Raw genomic sequence first — 23,422 nt, 5'->3', positions numbered from 1 at the left:
CCTTAAACATTTTGGATTTCTGTTATTATTTTTTGAAAAATGAGCAATCTCTAAGACACGTGCATCTAAATGCTTCCTATGTTTTCCTGTGATAAGCCAAGAGAAATAATAAATATTTATTATTTATCTCAATGACAGGACATATGTTTATTAATAGTAAATCAGTTAAAGTAACAGTAATTTCCTCTACACATTCAGGGTCGTAAAGAGCCCAGTTTTAACAATGGGCTTAAATAAATGTATTTTGAGTTGGAGACAAGTGTAATGTGCCCATAAAATTACAACGCTGCTTTTCCCAAAGTCACTGGACTTAATAAGGCTGAATCTTTGCTCCTCCCTTAGACTAACATGAAGTGGAGGCAGTATGTGGCTTCCTGGCAGGTGGGGGAGATTGTGTGGGTAGCTGTGCATTCAACCAATGACCCGTTTCAATAAATTTACCCAGGATTTTTCCTAAACATAAATAAAATACATTATTATGCAACTTTCTTCCCTGAGTTTGGTTGAATTAAAAAAATGCTGTAGACCTAGAGTTTCCAAAGGAGGTTCAGAAAGACATAAAGGAGAAAAATATTGGTCTAAAATTTTTTGAGATCCTTCAGGACGTAATAAAAACCAAGAGAATAATATGAAATGGAAATACATATTCTAAAATGATTTTGACAGAAAAACAAGATTATACAGATTAATGTGTCATCGAGAAATCGACCAGTTACAGACAAAAACAGAACATTAGAAGATTTATTTTGCTTTACTTAACTTTGACTCTTCATCCTGAAAATAGTATTTCCCTAATCAATTTGTCCATATCCCCTTTCATCCAAATATAAGGAATCACAGAAACAAGCAGTAAGAAAGCCCCAGATGTAATGCATCATTAGGTACTTGTAACAGTGGTTCTCAGGGCTTTTTGCCCACCCTCCCCCAGTCCACTGGAGATTTGCTTTAGAAGTTGGACTGGTATCTATAACATTTATTTTAATAGCAAGTAATCCTGAGGCACGTAATAAGAGAACCAGCACTTTCAAGTATACTGCCTGAAACTAAACTCCTTTCTGCCATAACTATTTCAGTTTACAGATTTATTTAAATGTAGAGCCTGCAGATTGAAGGTTCTGATGATTGAAACAAAAGCAGAACTGAAATGCCCCCTTTGTCCTGTCTAAAGTAGGGTGGTGGTAGGGATTTGCTATGAAGATTTGCTTAAGTCAGTTGATCTCAAAATCCCCTAAGGAGCTCTTAAAAACTAATGATGACTGGAACCAAACCAGAAAGAAGTTGTTTTAACAGGTCCAGGGTGAGTCCCAAGTATCAGGATTTTTTTTAAAGACGTATCCCAAGTGATTCTAATGTACAGGCAATGTTGAGAACTACAGACTTAATTCCTGAAAAACGTATTCACTTTTGTAAGGATGGTGGTTATACCTTAGGAGAAAGTATTTTCCATATTAGACCTCTGGTGTATACTGGAATGTAATACAAGATATTTTCTTTTAACTATTGTAAAATAATGATAATAATAATAATAATCCTGCCTAAGAAACAGCTGGCTCTCTACTAAAGAAAAGTTGTTTTCCAACATTCTCCAAGTGACTATGAAGACTTTACAAACTGGGTTCCTATCTCCCACTTACTTCCTGATTTTTCAATGAATTTGATATCTTACTTGGATTCACTTTGATGATAATACAGAATGAAGTAAAGTGAGTACCTTACTCAATTTTACTTTTCAAAGCACAAATAAAGTGTACCTTGCTTCTTGTCCTTGCATCTGCAATCTTAGTGTCATTTGGCATGGATGGAATTGATATCCGAGTTGGACTCGGCTTGAAGAGATTCAAAGGGGGAGGAGGTTGATCATGGAAAACAGTTGAGAGGCAGAGTTGTACCGTCTCTTTCATTGCTTTCAGCTGCGACGCCTATGAAAACAAGAGAGATCACAACACAATGTTTACATGCGGTTCTGGTCATCATTTACCTGATTAGATTCTCCCTTTCCTCCTAGCCTACACTCGTTCCCCACACAAACACGTATTAGTTTTCAAACGCAATTGCCTAACATAAATTCCATTATGAAGTGCCATTTAATACACACTCAGTCTGTTTTTTAGGAGCTAATGTGTTTCATGATATATTTTGAACACTGGAATTCAGAGACATATCTTACGTTTTCCCCTTGAATTGACATGATTTCAATCATGATACTTTGCTGGCAAGGAAATATACTCTAGGGTCACTCTAAAGTGGAACATGTCCTTCTGAGAAACCTGCCATCTTTCTATCAGCAACAACCTTCTTTATTACAAATCACTCCTCTTGTGATGTAGGCCTCTGTGTTTCTCAGATAGGCCTGTACCTCCACTCAGTTTCTGACACAACTCTTATTTCCTCTGGGCCCTGTTAAGTGGTAGGAGTTATTTGGATGTGATTGTAAGTGACAATATCAACATTTTCTATTCATATAGTATATTATAATATTCAAAGCACTTTCACATGCAAAAAATAACTTTATGCTTTCAAACATCTGTAAACTGGCATTATTATTTCTATTTCACTATAAAGGAAACTTTTTTTCCTTTTTTAATATTTTTTAAAAAAATTATATTGGAGTATAGTTGACTTACAATGTTGTTTTAGTTTCAGGTGTACAGCAAAGTGATTCAGTTATACATATACATATATCCATTCTTTTTTAGATTCTTTCCCCATATAGGTCATTACAGAGTATTGAGTAGTGTTCCCTGTGCTATACAGGAGATCCTTGCTGATTATCTACTTTATATACAGTAGTGTATATATGTTAATTCCAACTTCCTAATTTATCCCTTCCCCCACCTTTCCCCTTTGGTAACCATAAGTTTGTTTTGTAAGTTTGTGAGTCTGTTTTTATTTTGTAAATAAGTTCATTTGTATCATTTTTTTTTAATTTAATTAATTAATTTATTTTTGGCTGTGTTGGGTCTTCGTTTCTGTGCGAGGGCTTTCTCTAGTTGCGGCGAGTGGGGGCCACTCTTCATTGCGGTGCGCAGGCCTCTCACTGTCGCGGCCTCTCTTATTGCGGAGCACAAGCTCCAGAGGCACAGGCTCAGTAGTTGTGGCTCACGGGCCTAGCTGCTCCGCGGCATGTGGGATCTTCCCAGACCAGGGCTCGAACCCGTGTCCCCTGCATTGGCAGGCAGATTCTCAACCACTGCGCCACCAGGGAAGCCCTGTATCATTTTTTTTAGATTTCACATATAAGTAATATCATACGGTATTTGTCTTTCTCTCTCTGATTTACTTCACTTAGTATGATAATCTCTAGGTCCATCCATGTTGCTGCAAATGGCATCATTTCATTCTTTTCTTGGCTGAGTAATATTTCATTGTATATATGTACTACATCTCTTTATCCATTCCTCTGTCAATGGACTTTTAGGTTGCTTCCATGTCCTGGCTATTGTAAATAGTGCTGCAATGAACACTGGGGTGCATGCATCTTTTTGAATTATGGTTTTCTCCAGACATATGCCCAGGAGTGGGATTGCTGGATCATATGGTAGTTCTATGTTTAGTTTTTAAAGGAACTTCCATACTGTTCTCCATAGTGTTTGTACCAATTTACATTCCCACCAACAGTGTAGGGGGGTTCCCTTTTCTCCACACCCTCTCCAGCATTTATTGCAGACTATTTTTTCTTTAGGTTTACATCCCAAGGCAGACAACCATCTCTAACTCCCATCTAACCCCCAAATCCCACTGCTAAAAATATTTTTAATTGCTGACAAGGCTTAAAAATGATACAAAATTGAGTAAAAATGACAGAGACATCCCCAGGTGCAAAAATGCAGAGAGACATAACAATCTTGGGAAAATCTCATGGTAACTCAGTGGTAACTGGGGACATGCATAGACCCTAGTAAGACAATAACACATAGACATCCACTTCAAGATATGAAATATGCTCTTTGGGGTGAGAGGGATGAAGACAGAGATTAGGTGCTAAAGCCATATCCCTGGACAAACTGGCATATGTGGAGTTTACCCTTTCAGTGTACCCATGGATCTATGAAGCAGCAAAGTCTGTTGTCTCTTCCTGTCAAAGTAGTATACTCCCAACAAAACTACTACCTTTTATATATGATATAGGAATACACCTGCATATTGCATCCCATCCTATTTCTTGTCTCCTATAAAGCCCTTGTGGTCAATTTCTTGAGAGTAGTGACTATGACTTTGATCCTTCCCAACGCCCACCTCTGTGTTTTCTACTCATATGTGGTATAAAATTTATCCTTAAGATGAGATTGTCTATTGCTAGAATAGCAGTTAAAGAAATCTCTCTCTGGTCATATCAAGAGATTTTTTAAAAGGCAACAGTAAGAGCAGAAACTGGCAATATATAAGGAATAGGACAAACAAGTACCTCCTTCTCATTAATCTTGCCCTGTCAAGTTGTCCAAGACAAAATAAAAATCTGATAAGAACTAGAATGGAGGGGCTTTGTTAAGTGGATGAGAGGGAGCTAAGCTGAATGGTAACCTTATATTCAAAATGGTCCCTTTTATTTGCTTGCCTGAATCGCTAGATTCTTGCCCTTTCCCCACTTAATTACTTTCTATGATTGATCCTGTTTGTTTCCTTCATATAATTATCATTAATTTTAATTTATATGTATATACATATGTATAAATTGCCTATTTTGTTCAGAACTGTATAGCTAGCACATAACACAATCCCTGACACATTAGAACACACTGTATAGCTAGCACATAACACAATCCCTGACACATTCAGAACTGTATAGCTAGCACATAACACAATCCCCACACACAAAAAAGTTTTTTGAATAAATGACTTAGGTGAAAATGTTGTTTCTCTTCTGTCAGGGAAAGAAATTGACAAGCTATATCAATAAAAAGAAATGAAGTAATGGTTCAGATTTCCCTTCCTATTGATTCTTTGTTGTAATCTTGGATGCCCCTTCCCTTCTCTCACTACAGCGTAAGAGATCATGGCACTGGGTGCTGTGTCAGGAGTGAAATATTCCAGATGGCATTGAACAATTTAAATATATTTTTGTTTTCTTATGTTATCACTAGACAATGGAAATAGAGCTAATGTGACACGGTCAGGGAGGTCTTGGCCAGCACTCAAAGCTAACATGGCTTTGAAATGTAGATTTTCAATGCTTAGATAATGCAGGAAGTAACGATAGTTATTTTATTCACTGCATTCATATCATGGCTCCTCTTACAGTATATATGTAAAAGTTGGATCTATAACAGTCACGAAGTATATGTTGACATAATAGACAAATTCATGAGTAATGGCTGAACTCGGATGCCGAAAATAAATAATGACCAGCATCAAGTTAATAGTTCATTTTCAGTAAACACTGTTTAGGCAAGACAAATTTTCCAATGGAACAGTCAATGGGATAGGCATATATGCTACAATTTTAATCATCTGAACTTGGTGCAATCATCTCTTCTGCTCCTACAGCCCTCCTGACATTCTCAGGGTCACCTTGGATGGCAGTATCAACAACACATAGATATAACCTCCAACTCCTCACCTTTCATATCCATTGTAGTAAGTTATCTTTACTCTTATGTTTCAACCTATTCTTAATCTCTTAGCTTTTGATTTCATTTCTGTTTTTGGGATCACAAGTCTATGACTTGGCCTCCTACATTAGATTCTGGCTCCTCTCCTTCATTATATTGTAGATTTTTCCTGCTAGAGATCATAGGTTTCTGTGAGCAATGCTGCCCCAGTTTGGTCATCTTTCTACCAAAAAAAAAAAAAAAAAAAAAGCCCATGTCTTTCTATAGTTAGTCCCTCTAACTTAATAGAGCCTGTTACTGACACTACTCAGGTTTGGCTTGACCCATCCCATGAGCAGGACCCAGATAACGATTTTTACACCAAAATGGCACTACATTTTAATTTGTACTGCTAGCTGTAGTCTGTTTTAAAATTGCAGGTAAGGTCACTGTTCACTTTGAAGTTCACTGGAACAAGATGTCACCTAATGAAATACAATGTAAACCATATAAAGTATACTTTGCTCTAGATCTTACAACCTATTCCCTCTTGAGATCAGCCTTATTTTTGCCCTTGATCTTCTCCCTACACCAAAACACTTTTCCCACTTCCTTTGCCACATGTTAGTAAAATGCAAACTCTTTATGAAGATCCTGCTTGTCAAAATGTCCTTTATTTATAGCCCACTGAACATTCCAAGTTCATTCCCATCTTAGAGCCTTTACACTTGCTGTTTCTTCTGCCTGCAGAACCCTCTTTCCAAACATCTACATAGGAAACTTCCACTTGAAATGTATGTTTCAGCTCACATATTATCTTCTTCAAAGTCTCTATCACATTTCTTTTTTTTTTTTTTAGTTATTTCTGAGATATACATTTTAAATAACTAGGATTATGACTTATAACATTATACCAGAACATATAAGATTTTTAGAAATTTCATGTAATGTCTGAAACATTTATATTAACATATTTCCATACATATTTCCATACAAATACAAATATAAGATTTTTAGAAATTTCATGTAACGTCTGAAACATTTATATGAACATATTTCCATACATATTTCCATACAAATACAAATATAAGATTTTTAGAAATTTCATGTAATGTCTGAAACATTTATATTAACATATTTCCATACAAATAACCCAATGAAAGTTTAGTATTAGTTGTTTTGTTTGTTTTTTTATACTGCAGGTTCTTATTAGGCATCAATTTTATACACATCAGTGTATACATGTCAATCCCACTCGCCCAATTCAGCACACCACCATCCCCACCTCACCACAATTTTCCCCCCTTGGTGTCCATATGTCCATTCTCTACATCTGTGTCTCAACTTCTGCCCTGCAAACTGGCTCATCTGTACCATTTTTCTAGGTTCCACATACATGCATTAATATACGATATTTGTTTTTCTCTTTCTGACTTACTTCACTCTGTATGACAGTCTCTAGATCCATCCACGTCTCAACAAATGACTCAATTTCGTTCCTTTTTATGGCTGAGTAATATTCCATTGTATATATGTACCCCAACTTCTTTATCCATTCGTCTGTTGATGGGCATTTAGGTTGCTTCCATGACCTGGCTATTGTAAATAGTGCTGCAATGAACATTCGGGTGCATGTGTCTTTTTGAATTACGTTTTTCTCTGGGTATATGCCCAGGAGTGGGATTGCTGGATCATATGGTAGTTCTATGTTTAGTTTTTAAAGGAACTTCCATACTGTTCTCCATAGTGTTTGTACCAATTTACATTCCCACCAACAGTGTAGGGGGGTTCCCTTTTCTCCACACCCTCTCCAGCATTTATTGCAGACTATTTTTTCTTTAGGTTTACATCCCAAGGCAGACAACCATCTCTAACTCCCATCTAACCCCCAAATCCCACTGCTAAAAATATTTTTAATTGCTGACAAGGCTTAAAAATGATACAAAATTGAGTAAAAATGACAGAGACATCCCCAGGTGCAAAAATGCAGAGAGACATACAATCTTGGGAAAATCTCATGGTAACTCAGTGGTAACTGGGGACATGCATAGACCCTAGTAAGACAATAACACATAGACATCCACTTCAAGATATGAAATATGCTCTTTGGGGTGAGAGGGATGAAGACAGAGATTAGGTGCTAAAGCCATATCCCTGGACAAACTGGCATATGTGGAGTTTACCCTTTCAGTGTACCCATGGATCTATGAAGCAGCAAAGTCTGTTGTCTCTTCCTGTCAAAGTAGTATACTCCCAACAAAACTACTACCTTTTATATATGATATAGGAATACACCTGCATATTGCATCCCATCCTATTTCTTGTCTCCTATAAAGCCCTTGTGGTCAATTTCTTGAGAGTAGTGACTATGACTTTGATCCTTCCCAACGCCCACCTCTGTGTTTTCTACTCATATGTGGTATAAAATTTATCCTTAAGATGAGATTGTCTATTGCTAGAATAGCAGTTAAAGAAATCTCTCTCTGGTCATATCAAGAGATTTTTTAAAAGGCAACAGTAAGAGCAGAAACTGGCAATATATAAGGAATAGGACAAACAAGTACCTCCTTCTCATTAATCTTGCCCTGTCAAGTTGTCCAAGACAAAATAAAAATCTGATAAGAACTAGAATGGAGGGGCTTTGTTAAGTGGATGAGAGGGAGCTAAGCTGAATGGTAACCTTATATTCAAAATGGTCCCTTTTATTTGCTTGCCTGAATCGCTAGATTCTTGCCCTTTCCCCACTTAATTACTTTCTATGATTGATCCTGTTTGTTTCCTTCATATAATTATCATTAATTTTAATTTATATGTATATACATATGTATAAATTGCCTATTTTGTTCAGAACTGTATAGCTAGCACATAACACAATCCCTGACACATTAGAACACACTGTATAGCTAGCACATAACACAATCCCTGACACATTCAGAACTGTATAGCTAGCACATAACACAATCCCCACACACAAAAAAGTTTTTTGAATAAATGACTTAGGTGAAAATGTTGTTTCTCTTCTGTCAGGGAAAGAAATTGACAAGCTATATCAATAAAAAGAAATGAAGTAATGGTTCAGATTTCCCTTCCTATTGATTCTTTGTTGTAATCTTGGATGCCCCTTCCCTTCTCTCACTACAGCGTAAGAGATCATGGCACTGGGTGCTGTGTCAGGAGTGAAATATTCCAGATGGCATTGAACAATTTAAATATATTTTTGTTTTCTTATGTTATCACTAGACAATGGAAATAGAGCTAATGTGACACGGTCAGGGAGGTCTTGGCCAGCACTCAAAGCTAACATGGCTTTGAAATGTAGATTTTCAATGCTTAGATAATGCAGGAAGTAACGATAGTTATTTTATTCACTGCATTCATATCATGGCTCCTCTTACAGTATATATGTAAAAGTTGGATCTATAACAGTCACGAAGTATATGTTGACATAATAGACAAATTCATGAGTAATGGCTGAACTCGGATGCCGAAAATAAATAATGACCAGCATCAAGTTAATAGTTCATTTTCAGTAAACACTGTTTAGGCAAGACAAATTTTCCAATGGAACAGTCAATGGGATAGGCATATATGCTACAATTTTAATCATCTGAACTTGGTGCAATCATCTCTTCTGCTCCTACAGCCCTCCTGACATTCTCAGGGTCACCTTGGATGGCAGTATCAACAACACATAGATATAACCTCCAACTCCTCACCTTTCATATCCATTGTAGTAAGTTATCTTTACTCTTATGTTTCAACCTATTCTTAATCTCTTAGCTTTTGATTTCATTTCTGTTTTTGGGATCACAAGTCTATGACTTGGCCTCCTACATTAGATTCTGGCTCCTCTCCTTCATTATATTGTAGATTTTTCCTGCTAGAGATCATAGGTTTCTGTGAGCAATGCTGCCCCAGTTTGGTCATCTTTCTACCAAAAAAAAAAAAAAAAAAAAAGCCCATGTCTTTCTATAGTTAGTCCCTCTAACTTAATAGAGCCTGTTACTGACACTACTCAGGTTTGGCTTGACCCATCCCATGAGCAGGACCCAGATAACGATTTTTACACCAAAATGGCACTACATTTTAATTTGTACTGCTAGCTGTAGTCTGTTTTAAAATTGCAGGTAAGGTCACTGTTCACTTTGAAGTTCACTGGAACAAGATGTCACCTAATGAAATACAATGTAAACCATATAAAGTATACTTTGCTCTAGATCTTACAACCTATTCCCTCTTGAGATCAGCCTTATTTTTGCCCTTGATCTTCTCCCTACACCAAAACACTTTTCCCACTTCCTTTGCCACATGTTAGTAAAATGCAAACTCTTTATGAAGATCCTGCTTGTCAAAATGTCCTTTATTTATAGCCCACTGAACATTCCAAGTTCATTCCCATCTTAGAGCCTTTACACTTGCTGTTTCTTCTGCCTGCAGAACCCTCTTTCCAAACATCTACATAGGAAACTTCCACTTGAAATGTATGTTTCAGCTCACATATTATCTTCTTCAAAGTCTCTATCACATTTCTTTTTTTTTTTTTTAGTTATTTCTGAGATATACATTTTAAATAACTAGGATTATGACTTATAACATTATACCAGAACATATAAGATTTTTAGAAATTTCATGTAATGTCTGAAACATTTATATTAACATATTTCCATACATATTTCCATACAAATACAAATATAAGATTTTTAGAAATTTCATGTAACGTCTGAAACATTTATATGAACATATTTCCATACATATTTCCATACAAATACAAATATAAGATTTTTAGAAATTTCATGTAATGTCTGAAACATTTATATTAACATATTTCCATACAAATAACCCAATGAAAGTTTAGTATTAGTTGTTTTGTTTGTTTTTTTATACTGCAGGTTCTTATTAGGCATCAATTTTATACACATCAGTGTATACATGTCAATCCCACTCGCCCAATTCAGCACACCACCATCCCCACCTCACCACAATTTTCCCCCCTTGGTGTCCATATGTCCATTCTCTACATCTGTGTCTCAACTTCTGCCCTGCAAACTGGCTCATCTGTACCATTTTTCTAGGTTCCACATACATGCATTAATATACGATATTTGTTTTTCTCTTTCTGACTTACTTCACTCTGTATGACAGTCTCTAGATCCATCCACGTCTCAACAAATGACTCAATTTCGTTCCTTTTTATGGCTGAGTAATATTCCATTGTATATATGTACCCCAACTTCTTTATCCATTCGTCTGTTGATGGGCATTTAGGTTGCTTCCATGACCTGGCTATTGTAAATAGTGCTGCAATGAACATTCGGGTGCATGTGTCTTTTTGAATTACGTTTTTCTCTGGGTATATGCCCAGTAGTGGGATTGCTGGGTCATATGGTAATTCTATTTTTAGTTTTTTAAGGAACCTCCATATTGTTCTCCATAGTGGCTGTATCAATTTACATTCCCACCAACAGTGCAAGAGGGTTCCCTTTTCTCCACACCCTCTCCAGCATTTGTTGTTTGTAGATTTTCTGATGATGCCCATTCTAACAGGAGTGAGGTGATACCTCATTGTAGTTTTGATTTGCATTTCTCTAATAATTAGTGATGTTGAGCATCTTTTCATGTGCTTCGTGGCCGTCTGTATGTCTTCTTTGGAGAAATGTCTATTTAGGTCTTCTGCCCATTTTTGGATTGGGGTGTTTGTTTCTTTGATATTGAGCTGAATGAGCTGTTTATATATTTTGGAGATTAATCCTTTGTCCGTTGATTCGTTTGCAAATATTTTCTCCCATTCTGAGGGTTGTCTTTTCGTCTTGTTTATGGTTTCCTTTGCTGTGCAAAAGCTTTGAAGTTTCATTAGGTCCCACTTGTTTATTTTTGTTTTTATTTCCATTACTCTAGGAGGTGGATCAAAAACGATCTTGCTGTGATTTATGTCAAAGAGTGTTCTTCCTATGTTTTCCTCTAAGAGTTTTATAGTGTCCAGTCTTATATTTAGGTCTCTAATCCATTTTGAGTTTATTTTTGTGTATGGTGTTAGGGAGTATTCTAATTTCATTCTTTTACATGTAGCTGTCCAGTTTTCCCAGCACCACTTATTGAAGAGACTGTCTTTTCTCCATTGTATATCTTTGCCTCCTTTGTCATAGATTAGTTGACCATAGGTGCGTGGGTTAATCTCTGGGCTTTCTATCTTGTTCCATTGATCTATGTTTCTGTTTTTGTGCCAGTACCATATTGTCTTGATTACTGTAGCTTTGTAGTATAGTCTGAAGTCAGGGAGTCTGATTCCTCCAGCTCCATTTTTTTGCCTCAAGACTGCTTTGGCTATTCGGGGTCTTTTGTGTCTCCATACAAATTTTAAGATGATTTGTTCTAGCTCCGTAAAAAATGCCATTGGTAATTTGATAGGGATTGCATTGAATCTGTAGATTGCTTTGGGTAGTATACTCATTTTCACAATGTTGATTCTTCCAATCCAAGAACATGGTATATCTCTCCATCTATTGGTATCATCTTTAATTTCTTTCATCAGTGTCTTATAGTTTTCTGCATACAGGTCTTTTGTCTCCCTAGGTAGGTTTATTCCTAGGTATTTTATTCTTTTTGTTGCAATGGTAAATGGGAGTGCTTCCATAATTTCTCTTTCAGATTTTTCATCATTAGTGTATAGGAATGCAAGAGATTTCTGTGCATTAATTTTGTATCCTGCAACTTTACCATATTCATTAATTAGCTCTAGCAGTTTTCTGGTGGCAGTTTTAGGATTCTCTATGTATAGTATCATGTCATCTGCAAACAGTGACAGTTTTACTTCCTCTTTTCCAATTTGTATTCCTTTTATTTCTTTTTCTTCTCTGATTGCCGTGGCTAGGACTTCCAGAACTATGTTGAATAATAGTGGTGACAGTGGACATCCTTGTCTCGTTCCTGATCTTAGAGGAAATGCTTTCAGTTTTTCACCATTGAGAATGATGTTTGCTGTGGGTTTGTCATATATGGCCTTTATTATGTTGAGGTAGGTTCCCTCTATGCCCACTTTCTGGAGAGTTTTTATCAGGAATGGGTGTTGAATTTTGTCAAAAGCTTTTTCTGCATCTATTGAGATGATCATATGGTTTTTATTCTTCAATTTGTTAATATGGTGTATCACATTGATTGATTTGCGTATATTGAAGAATCCTTGCATCCCTGGGATAAATCCCACTTGATCGTGGTGTATGATCCTTTTAATGTGTTGTTGGATTCTGTTTGCTAGTATTTTGTTGAGGATTTTTGCATCTATATTCATCAGTGATATTGGTCTGTAATTTTCTTTTTTTGTAGTGTCTTTGTCTGGTTTTGGTATCAGGGTGATGGTGGCCTCATAGAATGAGTTTGGGAGTGTTCCTTCCTCTGCAATTTTTTGGAAGAGTTTGAGAAGGATGGGTGTTAGCTCTTCTCTAAATGTTTGATAGAATTCACCTGTGAAGCCATCTGGTCCTGGACTTTTGTTTGTTGGAAGATTTTTAATCACAGTTTCAATTTCATTACTTGTGATTGGTCTGTTCATATTTTCTGTTTCTTCCTGATTCAGTCTTGGAAGGTTATACCTTTCTAAGAATTTGTCCATTTCTTCCAGGTTGTCCATTTTATTGGCATAAAGTTGCTTATAGTAGTCTCTTAGGATGTTTTGTATTTCTGCGGTGTCTGTTGTAACTTCTCCTTTTTCATTTCTGATTTTATTGATTTGAGTCCTCTCCCTCTTTTTCTTGATGAGTCTGGCTAATGGCTTATCAATTTTGTTTATCTTCTCAAAGAACCAACTTTTAGTTTTATTGATCTTTGCTATTGTTTTCTTTGTTTCTATTTCATTTATTTCTGCTCTGATCTTTATGATTTCTTTCCTTCTGCTAACTTTGGGTTTTGTTTGTTCTTCTTTCTCTAGTTTCTTTAGGTGTAAGGTTAGATTGTTTACTTGAGATTTTTCTTGTTTCTTTAGGTAGGCTTGTATAGCTATAAACTTCCCTCTTAGAACCGCTTTTGCTGCATCCCATAGGTTTTGGGTCGTCGTGTTTTCATTGTCATTTGTCTCTAGGTATTTTTTTATTTCCTCTTTGATTTCTTCAGTGATCTCTTGGTTATTTAGTAACATATTGTTTAGCCTCCATGTGTTTGTCTTTTTTACGTTTTTTTCCCTGTAATTCATTTCTAATCTCATAGCGTTGTGGTCAGAAAAGATGCTTGGTATGATTTCAATTTTCTTAAATTTACTGAGGCTTGATTTGTGACCCAAGATGTGATCTATCCTGGAGAATGTTCCGTGTGCACTTGAGAAGAACGTGTAATCTGCTGTTTTTGGATGGAATGTCCTATATATATCAATTAAATCTATCTGGTCTATTGTGTCATTTAAAGCTTCTGTTTCCTTATTTATTTTCATTTTGGATGATCTGTCCATTGGTGTAAGTGAAGTGTTAAAGTCCCCCACTATTACTGTGTTACTGTCGATTTCCTCTTTTATAGCTGTTAGCAGTTGCCTTATGTATTGAGGTGCTCCTATGTTGGGTGCATATATATTTATAATTGTTATATCTTCTTCTTGGATTGATCCCTGGATCATTATGTAGTGTCCTTCCTTGTCTCTTGTAACATTCTTTATTTTAAAGTCTATTTTATCTGATATGAGTATAGCTACTCCAGCTTTCTTTTGATTTCCATTTGCATGGAATATCTTTTTCCATCCCCTCACTTTCAGTCTGTATGTGTCCCTAGGTCTAAAGTGGGTCTCTTGTAGACAGCATATATATGGGTCTTGTTTTTGTATCCATTCAGCCAGTCTATGTCTTTTGGTTGGGGCGTTTAATCCATTCACGTTTAAGGTAATTATCGATATGTATGTTCCTATGACCATTTTCTTAATTGTTTTGGGTTTGTTTTTGTAGGTCCTTTTCTTCTCTTGTGTTTCCCACTTAGAGAAGTTCCTTTAGCATTTGTTGTAGAGCTGGTTTGGTGGTGCTGAATTCTCTTAGCTTTTGCTTGTCTGTAAAGCTTTTGATTTCTCCATCAAATCTAAATGTGATCCTTGCCGGGTAGAGTAATCTTGGTTGTAGGTTCTTCCCTTTCATCACATTAAGTATATCATGCCACTCCCTTCTGGCTTGCAGAGTTTCTGCTGAGAAATCAGCTGTTAACCTTATGGGAGTTCCCTTGTATGTTATTTGTCGTTTTTCCCTTGCTGCTTTCAATAATTTTTCTTTGTCTTTAATTTTTGCCACTTTGATTACTATGTGTCTCGGCGTGTTTCTCCTTGGGTTTATTCTGTATGGGACTCTCTGCGCTTCCTGGACTTGGGTGGCTATTTCCTTTCTCATGTTAGGGAAGTTTTCGACTATAATCTCTTCAAATATTTTCTCTGGTCCTTTCTCTCTCTCTTCTCCTTCTGGGACCCCTATAATGCGAATGTTGTTGCGTTTAATGTTGTCCCAGAGGTCTCTTAGGCTGTCTTCATTTCTTTTTATTCTTTTTTCTTTAGTCTGTTCCGCAGCAGTGAATTCCACCATTCTGTCTTCCAGGTCACTTATCCGTTCTTCTGCCTCAGTTATTCTGCTATTGATTCCTTCTAGTGTAGTTTTCATTTCAGTTATTGTATTGGTCATCTCTGTTTGTTTGTTCTTTAATTCTTCTAGGTCTTTGTTAATCATTTCTTGCATCTTCTCAATCTTTGCCTCCATTCTTATTCCGAGGTCCTGGATCATCTTCACTATCATTATTCTGAATTCTTTTTCTGGAAGGTTGCCTATCTCCACTTCATTTAGTTGTTTTTCTGGTGTTTTTTCTTGTTCCTTCATCTGGTATATAGCCCTCTGCCTTTTCATCTTCTCTATCTTTCTGTAACTGTGGTTTTTGGTCCACAGGCTGCAGGATTGTAGTTTTTCTTGCTTCTGTTGTCTGCCCTCTGGTGGTTGAGGCTATCTAAGAGGCTTGATGGGAGGCTCTGGTGGTGGGTAGAGCTGACTGTCGCTGTGGTGGTCAGAGCTCAGTAAAACCTTAATCCACTTGACTGTTGATGGGTGGGGCTGGGTTCCCTCCCTGTTGCTGTGGCATCAGAGCTCAGTAAAACCTTAATCCACTTGACTGTTGATGGGTGGGGCTGGGTTCCCTCCCTGTTGGTTGTTTTGCCTGAGGCAACCCAACACTGGAGCCTACCCGGGCTCTTTGGTGGGGTTAATGGCAGACTCTGGGAGGGCTCACGCCAAGGAGAACTTCCCAGAACCTCGGCTGCCAGTGTCCTTATCCCCACGGTGAAACAGAGCCACCACTCGCCTCTGCAGGAGACCCCCCAACACCAGCAGGTAGGTCTGGTTCAGTCTCCCCCAGGGTCACTGCTCCTTCCCCTGGGTCCTGATGCACACATTACTTTGTGTGTGCCCTCCAAGAGTGGGGTCTCTGTTTCCCCCAGTCCTGTCAAAGTCCTGCAGTCAATTCCCACTAGGCTTCAAAGTCTGATTCTCTAGGAATTCCTCCTCCCGTAGCCGGACCCCCAGGTTGGGAAGCCTGACGTGGGGCTCAGAACCTTCACTCCAGTGGGTGGACTTCTGTGGTATAAGTGTTCGCCAGTCTGTGAGTCACCCACCCAGCAGTTATGGGATTTGATTTTACTCTGATTGCGCCCCTCCTACCGTCTCACTGTGGCTTCTCCTCTGTCCTTGGACGTGGGGTAGCCTCCTTGGTGAAGTCCAGGGTCTTCCTGTCAATGATTGTCCAGCAGCCAGTTTTGATTCTGGTGCTCTCGCAAGAGGGAGTGAGAGCACGTCCTTCTACTCCGCCATCTTGGTTAATCTCTCCTCTATCACATTTCTTAAATTATGTCCTATGAAGCCCTTGTCATAAATGCATATTATCTTATCGTTATATCTATTTCTGTTACAATGTAATTTCTTTGAGGGCCAGTATTTTTTTCTTTTTTTACAATTTTTATTTTATATTAGAGTATAGTTGATTTACAATGTTGTGTTAGTTTCATGTGTACAGCAAAGTGATTCAGTTAGACATATACATGTATCTATTCTTTAACAAATTCCTTTCCCATGTAGGTTATTACACAATATTGAGCAGCATTCCCTGTGCTATACAGTAGGGCCGGTATTATTTTGGAGAATCACTGGTTTCTAACTCAACAAATATTTGTTAAATGAATAAATAAAGCAAACCCTCCAGAAGATATGTTTTATGTGAGAAAATAATGAAATATTTCTCATTTTATCCTGTATATTATATAACACAAAAAAGTATTATTTTAGACATTAAAATACTACTGCTTATGCTGTATAATATGTAAAGCTTATAAGAAATTTTTGTTTATATGTATGATCTTGAGATGGTGGGAGATTTAGAAGGCAACTTTTTGTGTGTGTCTGTATGTGAGTACTTTTCTCAGAAAAATGCATTTTGGGGGGAACAAGAAGATACATATTGCAAAGACAACAGTGTCCCTAATTTCTCACCTCCTGACAAATAAAAGTTCACAAGGTAATATTCATGCCTACCTTCATTTATTTACATGAAGATGTGAAGTCCTCAGAGAGATCTGGGTGCACCAATGACAGCTGGCTTTGGAAAGATCGTGAAGGACTGTGAATCCAAAGCCTTTCCCCTTACCTTTATTTCACCATGAAATTAGCTCTATGAATCCTATAAAGTCATTCAGCAGTTTTATTTTTTCTGCTCTAGGTGACCTCTGTGCCCCTTGTATGTAGGATGAATAGCATGTGTGTTAACTTATGAAGTTATATTACCTTCATCTATCTATTCAATCAAAAACTATTTATTATGCTCTTGCTGTGTGCCAGACACACTGTGGCAAGAACAGTTCTTGTTCTTTTACTACTTTGCCCTGGGAGTCTGTGCAGATCACCTAACTTGTGTCATACGTAATACAATGTAATAATGCAAACTGTCCTGGGTGAAATTTTGTGAGGGCCAGATGCAATAGAAACTTTTAACATAAGAATTTGAGAGATAGTTTCTAAACCATAAAGTTGTTTTTACATTCCAGTAGCTGAGGGTAACTATAATTCATAAGATATTGCCAAATAAATAATTGATTGTTTGGAAAACCAAGATTGATTCTTAGATCTTGAGATTATTATTGCTTTTATTGGGAGAGTAAACTGAGACTTCTTTCATGAGAAATATGAAATGAGAACCAAGTTAGAGTGTGAAGATATTGTTTTCATAATATTTATTAAGTATTTAAGGCTATTTGAAGCCCAGATATAAGATTCTTTGGAGCTAGACACCTGAAGAGAATTAAAAAGTCTCATATAAAAATGATGGGGAGAGGTGAAGAGCAATTTCATTAAACTGTAGTTTTTATCCATTTTGAGGTGAGCTAGCATTTCTACCTGACTTTATGATTGCAGTTTACGAGCCTCAAACATACCTTACATGAGATTTGTTGAAATCAACCTCCAGTAATATGCAATGCTTTTATAGTTCACTGTAGCAAAAGGAGTGACAAGATCCTGAAGGTTAAAGAGAAAAATTATCCCAGAGAAGCAGTCTCTCTATGATCTCATTCACTAATAATAATAATTACTATGCTTACTGAGTGTTTTTCACGTGCCAAGAATTCTCAGTACTTTACTTTTTTTGATGAATATCATTTTTTCATCACCCTTATAAAGTGAATTTTTATTATTATTCCATTTTACTGTGAAGTATAAAGAGTTTGAGCGATTTGAATATGGTCATTCGGTGACAGAGTTATGATCTGAACACAGACAGACTGACTGTGGGGACCTTTATTTAAACACTACAACATATAATCTCTCATCCTGAATCCAGTCTGGCATTGTGAGGGCTAAGCACATAGAGCTCTTGGTAGAAGTGGGGAGGAGGAAGGCATAGGATGGATAAGACAAAGGAGAAGAAACTACATTATCTTCAGGTTCTGTGACTCAGGACAAATTACAATTTGCCCATGAAACGTCATGTGACAAAACCAGTTTTTATAACTCACATGTACTTAAAATACACATATTCACTCTTTGTGTTTCTCTGAACTCCTGGTTCAATGTAAAATTATTTCCTAATTTTTGGTGCCCAACAAAATTGTGAGAGATGTGGGACCCAAGATTGTGTATCATAAGTGTTTTCTGTTTCTCATAGCACCTGGCACACAGTGGTCACACAAAAAGCATTTCAAACCCATATAGTCATTCACTGACTAAATGGATTATTTGAAGTTAAGTAAGGGAAAAAATTTAATGCAAGGAAGAACATTCCAACCATCATAGTTGTTAAAAACTCAGAGTGGGAGAGCCTGCCTCAGAATCTTGGAAATTCAACGTCTTTCTAGAACTTAAAACAGGGATAGCAAAGAAAAGAAAAATAAAAACATGATCTAGGTGAACTTCAGGATTATACATACCTCTGACTGTCTGATTCTACCAATTCTATAAAGAGTCGTTTCCTTTTTAAAAACTAATTGGTATAAACTTCTTTTATAAATTAAAGAAATCTCATAAAGTGGAATCTTGGTAAGATGAATTATATTTGACCTAGTCTACAAAAAAGCAGGCAGGTTTCCCTAAAATTCTTAAATATTATATTAATTACTTGGATAAATATAAAATGAGACAATCACAAAGGAGCGAAGTTGTTAAAATATCTTATTCATTCAAAAGCCATATTTATCCCAAAGATGTAAATCTTAAGAAGGAAAATATTTATAATTCACAAAATGTGCTTACAGTTCCCCTACTGCAACACTTTCTAGATATCCTGTTTGAAATGTTACCTATGCTAGCTATGAAGAGGTTTTGGCCGCATATAAATGAAGAAAATGCCTATGTGAGATCCAAGTCTTAAGGAAGTTGTGGTCTTTCACAACCACTGCCTAGTGAGAAGGAGGCAACGAGACCTCCAAAATGAATCCACCTTAAATGTTCCATCTCTTCTATTCCGTAGGTTTTAACTGGTGATTAGAAGGCAACCGCCTTTCTTTACAAAGTTGCTAAATGTATACAGATATTATTGCAAAATAAGTTATGAATGTGATCATCTTACTTGCTTATTATTCCAAATAAAACGATTGCTAAGTTTTGATCACAAAAATGGAAAGCCCTTGACAGCAGACAGAACCTTTCCTTTTTTTAAAACTGCTTATTTTGAAAAATATAGGGGCATATAGAGAAAGACATAACAAATATCAGGTAAATAGCAACCTGAATTAAATGTTAAAAAGCATCATTTTAATTATATATGTTATATATAATACTTACATAATTATATTAAATACATTTATATGATAATATATGCATATGGATATTTTAATATGCATGTACACATTTATTACATGTAACTAATGTATATATACAAAACATATGTGATACAATGTATGTATATAATGCATGAAATATACATATGTGTATGTGTAAATTAAAGACTGTGTCTATACAGCTTTAAAAGGATAGAACATTTGAGAAACAGTGGCTATATCTGTAAGCATCCCTAGTGTTATTTCATTCCATCTTTCCCCAAAGGCGATTGCGTCCATGAATTTGATATGAGTATCTTTCTACTTTATTTATGATATGTAATCAAAACAAAATATGTTTCCTGTATTTGAACAATTGTTAAATACTGTACATAATAATTCTGACTTTTTTCATTCCACACTGTATGTTATCGATATATCAATATTGATACAGGTATCTTTATATTTATTAATATTAAATTTTGATTACCATTTGAAAACATGAGCATAGAAAATATATGGATTATATATATTAATTTTAAGAGCAAATATTTAAATTATTTCCTTTTATTATTAATACAAACTCTGCTGTATTTAATGTCCTTATGCACGTTTCCAAGTACATATGGATAAGTGAAAATTCTAAGGTACACACTTTTAAAAACTGATTTTAATAATTACACTCCCATTACTAATGTATCAGAATTTGGTATCACCAGACTTTTAAATTTTTATCAATTTGATAGTGTTGAGATGCTATCTCATTGTTTTTATTCACATTTCCACTTTTCTGGTGAGGTTAAGTATTTCTTTTTTAATAAACTATTGAAAGATAGCAGATAATGAAAAAATATATGGGTCTTAAGTGTACTTTTAAAAATTTATATACATTTTAAAGAAATATTGCTGTATGCATACTGATTTAGGATTGCAATATTCTTCTCCTGGACTGATCCATATGAGACTCTCTTCTTATCACTAAAAGGTCTTTACTTCAAGTCTACTTTTAATGATGTTCACGTTGATACACAAGCTTTCTTTGTATTACTGTATACAAAGTTCATCTTTTTTTCCCTATTCTCCTACTTGTAGATCTTTTGTTTCTTTATATTTAAAGGTGTCTTTTGTATGAATCATAAAGTTTTTGTTTAATGTAGTCTTATAATTTTAGCCTTGTACTTGGAATATGTTGACCATTTAAAAATTTAATTACTAACATACTTAAGTTGATATCTACCATTTTACTATTCACTTTCTATTTTAGCTCATCTTTTTATATCCAACAATTTGACTATGAAGTGGGTTATCTTTGTGTTTACTCTGATTGTGCATTATTTATATTTTTGAATCTGTGGTTGATATCTTTCAAAGTTATTGAAAATACTTAGCCATTATGTCTACGAATATTGCTCTGTTTGTCACTTCTTCTGGCACAACAATTATATAATTTAGAAACTTTGAAATTGTCTTATACATTTCTTATTCTTTTTTGGCTTACTTTCCATTTATTTGTACTTTCTATACATTAGTATAGGTATTTGATATTAATTTTCCTTTCATTTCACTAGTTTTCAGTTCTACTATGTCCAATCATCCACTCTGCTATTAAACACATGAGTTAAATTCTTAATTACATGAATTATATTGTTCTAATTCTAGAATAGCTAGTTGATTTTTTTATAGATTCCAAGTCTAGTGAAAATTTTTGTCTTTTTACCTGTTTTATATTTCTTCTATTGTAATATATGTAATGCTATATACATGCCCATAGAAATATTATGCATATATATGTATATATGTATATAATAGTTGTTACATTTTTGAGTATTTATTTTCTTATTCCAATATCTGAATCAGCTCCAGGTGTACATGTCTTGTTTTCTTTATTTATATTGGTCAGATTGCATTCTCTCTTTACATGTCTAGAAATATTTTTATTACACGCCAAATATTGTGTATAAATGAACCAAAAGTTCTCCAGATGATATATAGAGAAGGTTTATTTTCCATTGTTAGACAGAATGATGGCTAACTCCAATCTAATCAAGAATTAATCTCAGGTGGGGGACGGATTGAATGTTTGTTAAAATGCAGATTACTCTTGGATTGGCTGTGTTGCTACATCATAGACTTTTCATGTGTCTGACTGAGAGCAATGTGGGTGTTTTTCGTCTTCTCAAGTCTGAAATACTATGATTTCATTTTCAGATTTAGAGTTTTCTGTATTAATATTTTCTAGATATATGTTCTAGGAATTAGAGAAAACTACATGGGATTCAATAAATGGTTGCTGAGTGAACAAAGAAATAATTTTAAAATCATTTTACCCTTTTGTTCTGAGTGAACTAAAGGAAAAAGGAATATTTACTTCCCACAGTTTTATATAGTTGATTTAAAAATGAAAGGAGGCATTAAGAAATTTTGCCAAATACTGTAACTATAAAGCAGCAGAACGATAATTCTAAATTTTATGACTAATTCCTTCCTCCACATTATATTTCCCTTTCCATATACCAACTCCTTATTCTCCATGCATGTCTCATATGAAGAGCATTGATAGGCAAAGGTAGGCATCAGATGGGAGTTGTGGTTTATTCTGAGCATGTACAATTGTAACACAATGAGGCATTAACAAAAATAAAATGAAGTAGATGAAATGAGGTAAAAAGAGGCAAAGAAAACCTTTTGAAATTAATATTGATGATAGTACAACTTTGTGAACTTTAAAAGTGTGACTTTTATGGCATGTGAACTTTATTTCAATAAAGCTGTTATAAAGATGGAATGTCAGCCACTCTTGCATTATCTTTGTATAAACAGAGTTGCTTAAGAGAGCTACTTTCTTCTGTTTATGCCTTTTCCTCCAGAACTTTAAGATTTCCAGAATAAAAAGTGTCAATGACTACTTTCATTTGCTTTACAACTCATTCATACAAAGTTAATACATGACATCTTTGTTGATGCTTTAAAGTATGTTTATTCACTGTATTATAGAGCAAGTGTACCAGTAAGGTGAAAAATAAAGCTATGCAATCACAGAGCCTCAACCTTGAGTAGATTTACAATAGCAGCAAAAACAAGACAAGAATTGGGTTCCAAAGAAAGTATCAAACACTCATGAATTCTATGACCATATTACATGCACAGCATCTGGAACTGCACTGCTAAATCAAGAGCAGCAATGAGTACACCTAGCTTCATCTGCTGCAACCAAAGTCTGATGGCTCATGGATGTCAACTTACCCGGTCAAGAGCTGCTTTCTCCAGTTCATTTTTCGCCACAGCTAATTTTCGTTCCAGATCAGTAAGCTGTTGGGCCTGGAAAATGAAAGAGAGGTAAATCTTTTTAGTAAATTCTATAACTTTTCCCCTCCACTTTAAGTATCTGTCATTCATTGCCAAAGAATTAGAAAAACAAAAACAAAAACCTTGTGAAATTCATTTAGAATACAGGTTTAAAATACTCTATTACACGCTCATTTGGTTAAGCTGCAGAAAATGTTGTTCTGGATGAATATACACTAAATGTTTCACTGGGTCAAAATGTCTAGTTGCAAAGTTCCAGCTCATGTCCCAGAAAATATTTGTGGTATAAATCCATCAGTCATGTTTCTAGTTGCTATGGACTAAATTTTGTCCTCCCCCCCTAAAACTCATA

The 23,422-nt window shown here is 35.6% G+C and overlaps 1 protein-coding gene across 1 annotated transcript in view; it reads right to left on the bottom strand.

Moving 5' to 3' along the window:
* Positions 1-23,422, bottom strand: part of LUZP2 (leucine zipper protein 2) — a 446,993-nt gene that overhangs the window by 50,324 nt on the left and 373,247 nt on the right. Inside the window, exons 8-9 of the mRNA XM_082476703.1 lie at positions 23,008-23,082; positions 1,752-1,919 (exon numbers count right to left, since the gene is read on the bottom strand). Of these exons, the coding sequence (XP_082332829.1) occupies positions 1,752-1,919; positions 23,008-23,082 (243 nt within the window). The remainder of the gene's footprint in view (positions 1-1,751; positions 1,920-23,007; positions 23,083-23,422) is intronic.

The sequence above is a fragment of the Balaenoptera physalus genome, assembly GCF_965194825.1.
Source record: "Balaenoptera physalus genome assembly, chromosome: 10".
Classification (NCBI taxonomy): domain Eukaryota; kingdom Metazoa; phylum Chordata; class Mammalia; order Artiodactyla; family Balaenopteridae; genus Balaenoptera; species Balaenoptera physalus.
Note: the sequence above shows the minus strand (reverse complement) of the source record. Positions and strands in the feature narration are given on the sequence as shown.